Source organism: Protopterus annectens, chromosome 10.part0 (genome assembly GCF_019279795.1).
Source record: "Protopterus annectens isolate FY-2018-M chromosome 10.part0, PAN1.0, whole genome shotgun sequence".
Taxonomy (NCBI): Eukaryota; Metazoa; Chordata; order Ceratodontiformes; family Protopteridae; genus Protopterus; species Protopterus annectens.
Genome location: NC_056744.1, coordinates 15,588,819 through 15,601,107, shown reverse-complemented (window position 1 = coordinate 15,601,107; position 12,289 = coordinate 15,588,819). Strand labels below are relative to the sequence as shown.

The 12,289-nt window shown below is 38.5% G+C and overlaps 1 protein-coding gene across 1 annotated transcript in view; it reads right to left on the bottom strand.

Moving 5' to 3' along the window:
• SLC25A19 (solute carrier family 25 member 19) overlaps nucleotides 1–12,289 on the bottom strand; it is a 358,752-nt gene that overhangs the window by 189,318 nt on the left and 157,145 nt on the right. The window contains exon 4 of the mRNA XM_044084946.1: nucleotides 3,633–3,803. Within this exon, the coding sequence (XP_043940881.1) occupies nucleotides 3,633–3,803 (171 nt within the window). The remainder of the gene's footprint in view (nucleotides 1–3,632; nucleotides 3,804–12,289) is intronic.

Below are 12,289 nucleotides of genomic sequence, written 5' to 3'. Positions count from 1 at the left end.
AGCTGACACAAAAAGTAAGTAATGCTGTACTTTTGGACATGCTTGATTAATGATATTGGACTAGGTCTCGAATATACTCTCCCCCAGGCTGTGTTTGATTAATCTGTGGTGAAGTCTGAGCCCCCAACTTGAGCTGTACCTTATTTACCCACTATGAGAGCTCTTTCAATATAGAAGTTAAGAGGGGATAGGATATTTCAAAGACTGAGTGTAATGACACCATCTGTTTCTCAGACACTGTTGCAGAATCCTCATGTACAGTCTTGGTACAGTGACCATCAATGTGCAGGGGGCAATTACCCCAAAACTATCAGAAAAGTACAGTTGTGTACACTTACCATAAATGTAGATGTTCAAGTGTATTCACTGTTGCAGATATCACATTTGGGTTATCCCTGCCAGGGTGGCCCTCGGCCAGCCCAAATACCAGAGGCTTAGTATTTCTGTGTCGGTTGCTGTTGCTTCAGGACTAATGTCAGGTCGTCAGTAGTATAAAGCAAGGCAGCCGACGCCATTACATCAGTTTTCCTTGCCCTAACCTGTCAGGGGTCCCCAAATGTGAGCCAGGTTCTGGTGGAAGAACCCCACCAGTAGAAAGTAAATACCAATATGTCCCTTGTAAGGAAATAGAAGAAAGAAAAGGGGGATGGAGGGAGGGAAACCAGGACTGCAGCAGTGAATACACTCGAACATCTACATTTATGGTAAGTGTACACAACTGTACTATGTTCTTCATGTTTCACTGTTGCAGTCATCACATTTGGGTTGATTCCCAAAGCTGAGGAAAAGGGTGGAGGCAGTCAAGGAAACTAAGTTTGCTATCAGTGAAAACTCTTCAAATCCAGCTTCATACAGACCCATTTCAAAGTTTAGACCATGATTATAAAGTGCTTATGTCTGTACTAGCTAAGAGAATGGCGAAGGTGCTGCCAAAATTGATAGATATGGATCAATGTAGTTTTATGGAGGGGGAGCAAACATTTAACAAAATTAATAGAACAATGGTGATCCAGAAGGAAGCAAATTTAAAAAAATACTGCTGTAGTTGGTCACGATGCAGAGAAAGCATTCAAGTGTCAGCCAGAATTTTATGATTAGGGCAATGATAGCATATCTGTAGCATATCTGTTCCCCAACATAATAATAGCATTAATAAGGAAGAGATATGAAGGGTAAAAGGCAAAATTTAAGGTGAAAGCATTTCTCTCCGACAAGCTATGCTTGAACAGAGGAACCATACAAGGGTGTCCCCTTTCCCCTATGTTATTTGCTTTATACAGTGTCACTGGTAAACAAAACAAGGGATACACAAATTCAGGGATATAACTGGCATGGTTATCAAGAAAAGTTCTTTATTTACAATTATTTTGTACTTGATAAATCCATAAAAGGACACTTTGGTGCTGTGAAACATTTTAAGATAGTTTCAAGTCTTTTCAGGATATAAAATAAATGAAAATAAAACAATGCTACAATGGCAAACTATGTACCCACCCATGAGCTGGTTCAGCAATACCCATATTTATGCGGCATAAGGTGAGCCATTTAGGTGCAGGATTAAAAAGGATTCTACTACCGCATCTAAGGATGTGTGGGAAGAAGCTAACCAAATCATACTATGGCAACTTTTGGGATCAAGGAGCCTAATGGAGGACAAGCCGAACATCTCTCACTTTTCTCTTTATCTATATAGCCATTTTCTTTATCTTTAGATATTTCTTTAGAACTATTTGCCTTTGCCTCTGTCTAAAGTTTCAGCAGCCTGTCTCTTCAGCACTTTTGGACAGCTGAGAAGGGTGTGAGAATCTGCAGAAAATCCAGTTTATACTCTAGTAGAAGCTGTGAAAAGATCTCAGAGTATCAACTTGTTTTTTGCTGTCAAGTAAATCCCTTTGGCTGAAAAAAGGACAAATATCGCATTCAGCATTTAAGTGATCAGGGCCAGTGCAATAAATACATTGAGTGTACAGATCCTTGAGCAGGATTTTGTGCCCACATTTGAGGCATTTTTTAAAACCTGAAGCCTTTTTCCATGTCCTCCATGAAATACCCCCACAAACAATGTCTGTAAAACAAGCTAAACTTCTACATACTAAGTTGTAATGCCTAAAGAAGGGAGACAGGATACTGTCCTGGTAATGTATGAAGAAAACACGGCACTTATCTTAAAATTTTTGATAAGAGAAGTGCTGGAGATTTTCTCTGGCAAGCAGAGCAACAAATGATATCTGAAGCTCCTCTGCTATTATGGGAAAGAGGCGCTTCAGTGCTGAAGTAGATCTGAAGTTATTTGCTGTCTTGGATTCCTCTCAAGATGGATTTCTCAACTTTCAACACAAACAGAACAGACAACATAGAAGTGATTTGACAAGCAGATCCTAAGTCATCAAAAGTAGAAGTTAACAGGATCAGAATTCACACTTCATCATTACATTAAAGGTAATTGTTTCACATCAGACTGTGACTGCATTACCTGTTACTTGCCTCAAATATCTTTTTAATTTGCCCAAAAGATATTTGATGTCACTTGAGCCATGTCATTTTTAGGCAAGAAATGAAAACAGCATTCACATTTTTTCACACATTATCTTCACTTTTTTTTTAATCTGTTACCATAAAGCAGGGTGATATGAAAGCTACACTGAAAAGGTTACTAACACATCTGTGAAAATGAATGCACACTTAATATTCATATTTTAGTACTTCACTTTTCATCTGTAGTCCATTCTCCCATACAGCAGTCTATTCACTCTGCTTGCTTTACACAGACCAGCACTGTCAAACCCACCACTGAAACAAAATACAGGGCCTCAATAATGATATTGCAAGCTATACTGATAATATTAGATTAACTGCTGTGATGCCATCACAAAAAGGACAAAATATTATTAATCATTGAAATAGCTCCACCCCTCTATTATACTGCTCTACGTACTGAGTGACAAGTCATAAGATACCAAAGTTTGCAATCAGAAATGAGATTAAAGTGGGATTGAGACACCCACGCAGTTCCAACACTAGTGGTAGGAGCATCAGGTCTAATAAAGAATTTTCAGATGTACTGAAATATTCTACCAATACATGTAGCCCAATGCGAACTATGAAAGGAGCCAATTCTGGGTACATTGCAGTTGTTTAGAACAGCACTGTTCACAAACATCAAATACTGAAGCAATACGAATTTCTTGAACTCTAATCATATCATGACTCAGTCACAGTATTAGAAACCCAAAACATTTGGAGAAAAAAACTGCTAGCAATTCTTTTCTACACTATAGCAATTTATCCTGTTGTGCTAAAACAACAAAAATGCACACCTCAGGTGATAACATTTTATTTAATAAAACATTTACAAAGCTTTTTATATGGGCTAATAAGTACAGAATGATAAGGACACAAATGCACCGTGGCACTTAACCCACAAGATGCCACTATGCACACATGAATAACAACAAAACACTAATGTATATGGTAAAAGGATTCTTATACATTGCAATCATTTTCTAATGATTTTAATGAGAGACATGATTTACTGTTAACGCCGAAAACATACAAAGTTAAAAAGCACTGTAAAACGTTTAACAACTGTAAAACAGGAAGAAATCTGCAGGATCTACAAAGAGGGACTTTACCTTTGGTTCACCCTGTGCAGCAAAGCGAGTACGTAGTGTATCCAAAGGTTGAATGGCCAGAGTTGCACTACAAGCAGCCAGACCTCCACATACAAAATGAACTGCAGGATCTCTGGTGTTGAAGGAAGTAGCAATATGCACAAACTTGGTCAACCCTTCAAAGCTCACAAACTATAAAAATAAAACAAGCATTGAAGCCTCATTTGTGTGCAGGTACTCATCAAAATATAGGAATGCAAAAGAATGTTTCAGTTCTGTTAGTACATGCAACATGTCAACATACAAGACTATTGTAAAGTTCATACTATACTACTGGTAAATGCTCCCCCACCTATTTTTATTGAAACTACATCACTCTGTGAAAGCATCAGTGAACAAAGTATGAATGTTTTTTCTCGTAACTTCAAGAGGATACTAAAATGTCAGTATGTTACAGAAACAAGCTAAAATAAACTGCTAGGCCAGGACAGGCCTTTTGTTCACAAACCTGAACATGATTTTATGGCTGCATAACACAAATGTTATCATAAAGCAGCATGCAAGTTTTAGGACTTCCACTACTCTTTCTGCACAGCTCTGTAGCCCTAATTACTTGCTTTTGTTCGGGTCCAACTACTACTATGACTATCCAGTCTGCAGCTCAGACAATACTTACTCATTTGTTCCCCAAGGGGCAGCAGCCCATGACCCAGTTCATTTCTCCTGGACTGAAAGCTGAGAATGGGTACAGTTACCCTAGATGGAGAGTGGAAATTTATGCTTAGTCCTAGCAATCACACCATGGCTGTTATATTCACATTACACACTTACCTATGAATTTATGACTCTCTTCACACAAACTTTTCCATTTTGTAGTGTTGCACAGTGCAAATACAAAAGGTCATGATTCACCCCTTTGGTCACCAGCAGCTCCACCTTCCCCAAGTGACAGAAGCAGTGGTAGCTGATGTGTTCATAGGATATACAGTGCAAATGATAATAGGTTGCTAAACAATGTAGTGTTAAGTCACTGAAAATGAGGATGGACTCCAAAACTGAGCTTCAGCATATCAGACGAGAGTCAAAAGACTGCAGTTTGGATGCATCACACTGTCTGAGGGCAGACAGAAGAGGTGGGGCTGGAAAGCAAACAGGATGAAAGAAGATGGATTTGAGGAAACACTGCTTCATGGAGAAAGTGAATCGACTGTACAGATTAAGTTATAAAAAAGAGTAAAAAGCTAGTTGGGACATGTTGTTGAGTCTTTCGGCTTTTCCCAGTTAGGGGTCGCCACAGCGGAACTCCAGTCTGCTAATGTTTGGTAGTTGATTTTTACGTGCCGAGTTACCAGCCCTGACGCACAACCTTCAACGAAGGTATGCCCATTCACGCATGTCTCCATGCAGAAGACGCTCTAGCTGAGAATCGAACCAGACAGCATCTTATTGTGAGGCGACAACGCTACCGCAGCACCACCACCGCGGGTCTAGTTGGGACATGTACAGTTTATATATTACATATGTGTGTGTGTGTGTGTGTGTGTGTGTGTGTGTGTGTGTGTGTGTGTGTGTGTGTGTGTGTGTGTGTGTGTGTGTTCATGTGCTTATGCATGCATATATAAATTTCCACACCAAAAAAGCAAAGCACCACAAGTGATGGTAAAAATAATTTAGTAGACTGGTTTCGCTGCAACCTGCAGCTTTATCAGTATCAAAACAAAAACTGAGAATGAATCCATATAAAAATTAGTAGTAATCATATGACCACTGAATCCCTTCAACATAAAGGAACATCTGTAAAAGTAACAAATTATAATCACAAAATATATAGAATGCACTTAGAAATGCAATAAATTTGTCTATGATTTAATAAAAAGTTTACAAAGTTTTTTTTATATGGGCTAATAAGTGCAGAATGATAAGGACACATATGCATTGTGGCGCTTAACCCATCCTTCAGAAAAATTGAATCAAACAGTTAAAAATACATAACTAAATTCCCAATTCATAAATGTGCATTTAAATTCAGTGAAAGCAAAGCTACTAGAGATGCTATCCACAATTGCTTCTTATTATTCAAACTAGAATTAATATGCCCTGTTATCATACATTTGGTCGTAAACACCATCAATACATATAAATAAAAAAATGTTCTCCAATGTGTCAAATAATGTTTTTACTGTGAACTCCATGATCCTTTAAAAATTTGGAATTTTGACCCGCAGTAGCAGAATATAAAGTAAAATCATAAATGGTGTTACAATCAACTTACCCTTCTCCTACAAAGACAAACAAATCAGCGGAACCAAACAAAGCTTTATTATCCAGAGAAGCATCCAGTAACTTAGCTTTAATGTTATCTGGCAATGGTTGAAATCTTAACCAAGAATACCTTCGCAAAACAGAGCCTGATGCAAATGCCATAGAAGATGCTTCTGATGCATAACTACGCTTAGTTGAACATCTTGCCTGTGAAAGAAGAGCCAAAGCATATCTGGTCATGTGAATCTGATAATTACTAGCACAGAAAGCTAGGATAGCAGAAGTATAAACCTTCTTCCCCAGCCTTTTCATAGTTCTGTTTTCTTTATCAGAAGGGAGAAGTGATGTAGATGGCAGTAATCTGGAAGGTTTATCCAAAGCTACAGAGACCACAGCAGGATCAGCAGATGGACATCTAAAAAGAAGTTTTCTATCCGCTGGCACTTTGTAAATGTGGCCTGGCTTCTTAGAGGCCGACAGCTGAGAATCTGGAGTTTGGGATGCTGAAAAGAGAGAATCTGGAGTTTGGGATGTTGAAAATAAATCATCCATAAAGCAGGTAAAACCAGAGGAACAGCAGAAGAAGGGGACTCCATTTGCAATAGGTCATAATATCTCTACTGCACATCACTAACCTGGGAACTATCCCATTTGAAAAACTCCCTCATTTAGGAAATAAGTTTCCTGAAAAGTAATCTCTCTTCTATGAGAGAATCAGTACCATTACACTCCTCTTCTGGAGAAGCATACTCCAGAGGAGAAGAAATCTGGGTAGAGCAGACTAAGGATTCATCATCTGAAGGAAATTCTTCCTCAGAATAATCCTGTTCCCTTATTCTGTTTTGTGGTGAAGATGTCCAAGGCACAGTGGGGACAAAGACACCAGGAGGAGGCTTAAGGGCCATAAGGGCAGTAACATTAAATAAACCTTGTATAAAACTCTACCATTCACTTTGTGGATCTCTGGCGGGAGTGGAATACTTAGTCTTTTGCTTAATGTCCACATCTGCCTTATGAAAAGTGGAAGAGCCTGACATTGGCCTACACTCCACAACTGTATTCAGGACTTCCTCCCTAACTAATATTTGAGGGATCCCCCTACGGCCTTCTAAAATCATGAGTCTCAGTTTCCCCTGAACATCGGAAGCGGATGTCTACAGTGCCTCTGTGGACATGCCTGTCATTGGACCCATGGTGTCCTCCGAAATGGTTTCAGCCGAAGAATCCAAACTAAGGACCGAATGAATCTCTGGGCCTTCTTCAGCTTCGAGAGAGACATCAGACACAGGAAGTGCAGCTGAAGAGCCAGACCTAGGCTATTTGGCCATTCTCTTCACAATTAACTCGGCAGAAGACCCAGATGTACCCTCTATAGCTTTTTTCACTAAGCATTCAAGACATTTTTTCTAGATAAATAGCTAGTGAGGACAGCGGGCTCAGCAAAGTCTTAGGCACAAAGGCCTGCCAAATGGAACTAGTCTTTTGGTTGTGGGTAGGCCCTAAACAAAATAAGCACTGGTTGTGACTATCTTTATGTGGAATTTGTCTCCCATACTGGCATTTGTCTTTCCTGAATGACATGAAAAAAACTCAGACACAGCAGCAAATAAGGAGGAGAAAAAAAAAACAATGGGGCATTTATCTGAAGTGGCTTGATACTGTAGCAAACAACTTGGGTGAGCAGACTGACAATCGAAGATGGCGTCTGGACTGGTGACAGAAAAGCTCTGAGCGTAGTACATCTAGATGTAGTATTTATGCCCTAGGTATGCAGAGAGCATACATGCAACGTCTCATGTACTTGTAAGTAGTAAAAGGTTTTGGTATACTGACCGGACGTCGGGTCTCCCTTAAAGTATCTCTCATGTTATGAAACTGTAAACTAGAAGGACATACACCTATGTGGTAGGAGCTGGTTAAGAATGTTATTAAATTTTAATAGGTACCAATGTTTCTGGATAATATCACAAAAAGCCCTAGTATTTACACCAAAGGTGGTGGTAAACCTCAAGCTCTCAGCTTTACATGTCTGTGGGAAATTTCTAGAAAAGCCTTAATAACTGGGTATCTTATCTTAATTTTAAGTTGAGTAACTACCAGAATTGCTTAAAATCCTTAATCTGAAATTCAGAAATAGAAGAAAAAAGAACATCTTGTTGACTCTTACTGAAAAAAAATCAGTTTCATCAGCAGAAAGCTCTTTTGAAGAAATCTTTACCATGACTAGATTAACACCATTAAATTTGTCATCATTTCAACATTTAAGGCAGTGTTGATACATTCTGCAATATTTTCTCCAGAAGTTTCATGCCTCCATTCCTTCTTCAAAACCTACTACAAACGCCTGCTCAGGTACTAAAGGGTTATTTTGAACAACAGTATTGGATATTTTCTTAATGCCTAATCTGTAGGATTTATTTCTCTATATTCAAACTGATTCATTTATTTTGTGACTATAATTGGTTACTTTTGTAGATATTCCTTTAAAATAAAGGGCTTTAGAGGTCATATGATTTCTCCTAATTTTTAAATAGATTCATTGTCAATTTTTATTTAGATACTACTGAAGCTGCAAACTGCAGAGAAACTGGTCTACTAAACATTTTTGTGGTGGTGTGCTTTTTCAGTGTGGCTATTTCCTTGTGTACACATACACCAGTTTACTTTTCTACTTCGTGCACTTGTGCTGTTCCTTTGCGCACTCGCGCACACACACACACACATGTGTGTGTGTATAAACACGTACATGTGTGTAAACATCTACATCTATATCTATCTATACAGGGGGAGACAGACAGCATGCATTCACACACAGACACACACACACATACATACATATATATATATATATATATACATACATATATATATATATATATATATATATATATATATATATATATATATATATATAGAGATATGAATACAGGCCAAGTGACTGATGGAGCTTGGATCACATGCAGTTCCAACAGTCACAAGTTGGTAAGGTGCACACCCATTGTACTGTCTAAATATAGTTCAAAAACTAAAATTATTACATGTTATTTACAGGATAGAAGGCCCTCTGCATCTCCTACAACCTACACAATTTTAACTCAGCAAATCGCATATCAGTGGGGAAGGAACAGAACTCCAAATCCCAAATGGCCATGTGATTGCATTAACTAGCTCTACAGCAGTTCAATGTACCCGATTGTTGACAAACTTGTCTTCAATTAATGGAAAGTCAACAAACAGGAACATCAATCAGGAGATCCATATGCATATGCATATATAGATATACTTTTGTGCAAGCGCACACACACACACACACACACACACACACACACACACACACACACACACACACACACACACACACACACCTGTTTCTACATATGTATATCTATAAATCTACATGTTTATATTCAGATGCCCATACAAACACATATTTGTATTTAATGGAAATGGACCTACAACATATCACAGGGACTCAGTACTGCATTTTTACACGTGGGGGGGGGGGGGGTTAAAGACAACTACACTGGTTCTCAGTGGGAAAGCACACTGCCCAGATCGACCATACTCCTTACCCTTCCAAAGATTCACTACTAAAGTGGAAATAAAGACCGATGGACCTATTTTATCACAGAAGTCATGTCAGAACTAATGTCTGTATTTTCCATTGCTCTTTTCTTTGCTTCCTTTACTTGTATGGAAAGCAGGAACATACATTACATGCCTTATTTTAGTAGCTTGGATGGACTCAGCACAGCATCCACAGTACTAGACACTACAAACAGTAATGCCACCACCCACATGCACAGGTATTTGAGAAAAAGGCATACTGTGACCCTCCCCACCAAAAAATAAATAAATAATGGCAGCAAGTACAAAAATGCAAAAAAGTTGATGAAAACATCAGTACAGAAATTAAACAATTATTAATAAAAACTAACTGAAGTAATACAGACCACCAATTCAGCTACTGCATGTTTTTGGAATGAGGGAAGATGCCAACACAGACACAAGGAGGACATGCAAAAAGGCACATAGGTTAGGATCTGAACTGGAGCGCTACATGCAATGAGGCAGCACTATTAACGCTGCCCACAGGGGTGTGTGAGAATGCATAGCAGATTGCTATCCTACCCTGGAACAGTGTCAATGCACTTACTGAGCACCAGGATGTTTCTAGTTCCTCTGTAATCCAAAAATGGATATGGAGGTACCAGAAAATGAAGGAATAAAGTGTTGAGGAAGACTGAGGAAGTAAATATAGAAAATGTACTGGGACTTTCAAGATGCCTACTTCACTTATCAACAGGTTGATCAGATCACTCCCTGTGTGAAAACTAAAACGCACAAAAAAGTCAGTATAACTTATCAGTTTGGGTATTTATTGGCTAGTAATTACGCAGCCTGAATGCCAGCAAAGAATAAATTTGGGTTACCAGCAAAGAACAAGCAAAAAATACATTTGGAGAAGAAAGTTTGAAAAAAGCCAGAAAATGAGTAGAAAAAATTCTTGGCTCAAAAGAATCTTGCAGTCATTCAGCAAAAAGCAGCTTAGCTTTCAGCTTTGGTAGAAGAAAAACAAATCAGATGTACACAGATGTGCTTAAAAGAAGTGAAACCATGAAGGAATATATTAAAGTCAAAGAAAAAGGCTAGGAAAAGAATAGAAGCTTTAACTAGCTATACAGACGAACTGGTAAAACTGAAAAAAATCAGAGGGTGAAATGAAAAACCCTTATCACCTGCCGCAACCTTTCAACCTTTAACCCAGACGCTTTTAAAACCCTCACCTCTAAAATTAACTGGAATTTCCTTACTCTGCTCCCACTCAATAACGCAGTAAATGACTTCAACTCAACTTTCCTAAAGATTTTAAATTCTCTAGCCCCACCAAGAAAAGTTTGATTAAAGGCAAACATTTCACCCTGGCTAACTAAAACCACCCGTACCCTTATGAAATCCAGAGATAGGGCATGGAAAACATGGGCAGAAACCAAACTTCCAACTGACCTCCTAAAGTATAAAGAACTTGGAAATCAGACAAAAAAAACCAACAAAGACAAAAAAGATTTTTTATTATAATCCCCCAAAAACATTAAAATCTGATCCAAAAAATTCTGGAATGCTACAAAACAAATACTACATCCAGGTAACCCAACTTCACCAAACCCATGTCCTGACAACTCACCTGAAAAAACTGCCAGTACTTTCAACACCTACTTTATCAAATCCATTTCAAACTAATTAACCCCAGCCTCTCGGATAACACTTCAAACCTCCCTATAACACTTCAAACCTCCCTATACACCCTCAACCGCTATCTCCGTAAACTCCTTCTCTCTCAAACCTGTCTCCACTGACTATATCACAACTCTACTCTCAAAGCTCAAGCCATGCTCTGTATCAGCAGACAATATTCCTTCTTACTTTCTCCAAATTGCTGCACACACCCTTGCTATGCCTGTATCTATACTAATCAATCACTCCATCTCAGACTATAGTGTTCCTTCTATCTGGAAATAGTTTTACACTCTTCCTATTCATAAAGGAGGTAATGCCACAGAAATATCTAATTTCAGACTTATCGCTGTCCTCTCACCTCTTGACAAATGTATACACAAACAAGTCATGCATTATATCTCTTACAAAAAAACTTCATTCCAACACAGCATGGCTTCCATCCCAAGCATAGTACAACCATAGCTCTACTATAATTTCTTAACACTTAGCCCTTGCTAAAGATGATCACAAATTCATAACTGGTCTATTCCTTGATCTTTCTAAGGCTTTTGACACTATGTCACAAACTCTGGTACTTAGTAAACTTATAGACCAAAACTTCTCCCCTGATACAGTTGCATGGTTCTCTAGCTATCTCTCTGATAGGCTGCAGTCAGTATGATGGGACTCAGCACTATCTACCCCTCTCTCAGTAATAACTGGTGTTCCCCAAGGTGCCATTCTTGGACCTCTACCCTAATATCTTCACTAAATCACTCCACTCCCTCTTGTCCTCAGTCTAACATTGTCCAATACGCAGATGACTCTACAGTCATAACTATTGCTAATTCCCCCTTAGAACTGCTAACAAATATCCAGACATCTTTCAACTCAGTAGAGGCATGGCTAATTAATAATCAGCTCATCCTCAACCCTAAGAAAACAAAATTGCTACTCTTTCTATCTAAATCTGCAAACCACATTAAAAACTTTTGTTCTCCGTAAGGTCCCTAAACATTTCGTTCTCTATAAGGTTCCTAAATAATACTCCTATAGAAGTCGAAACTAGCACAAAACTCCTTGGCATTACCATTGACAACCAACTAAAACTCGATCTTCACATTAACAATTGTATCAAAAAAATCCACCAAAAGCTAGGACTACTGTACAGGAACAACAAATTCCTAACTACTGAAGCT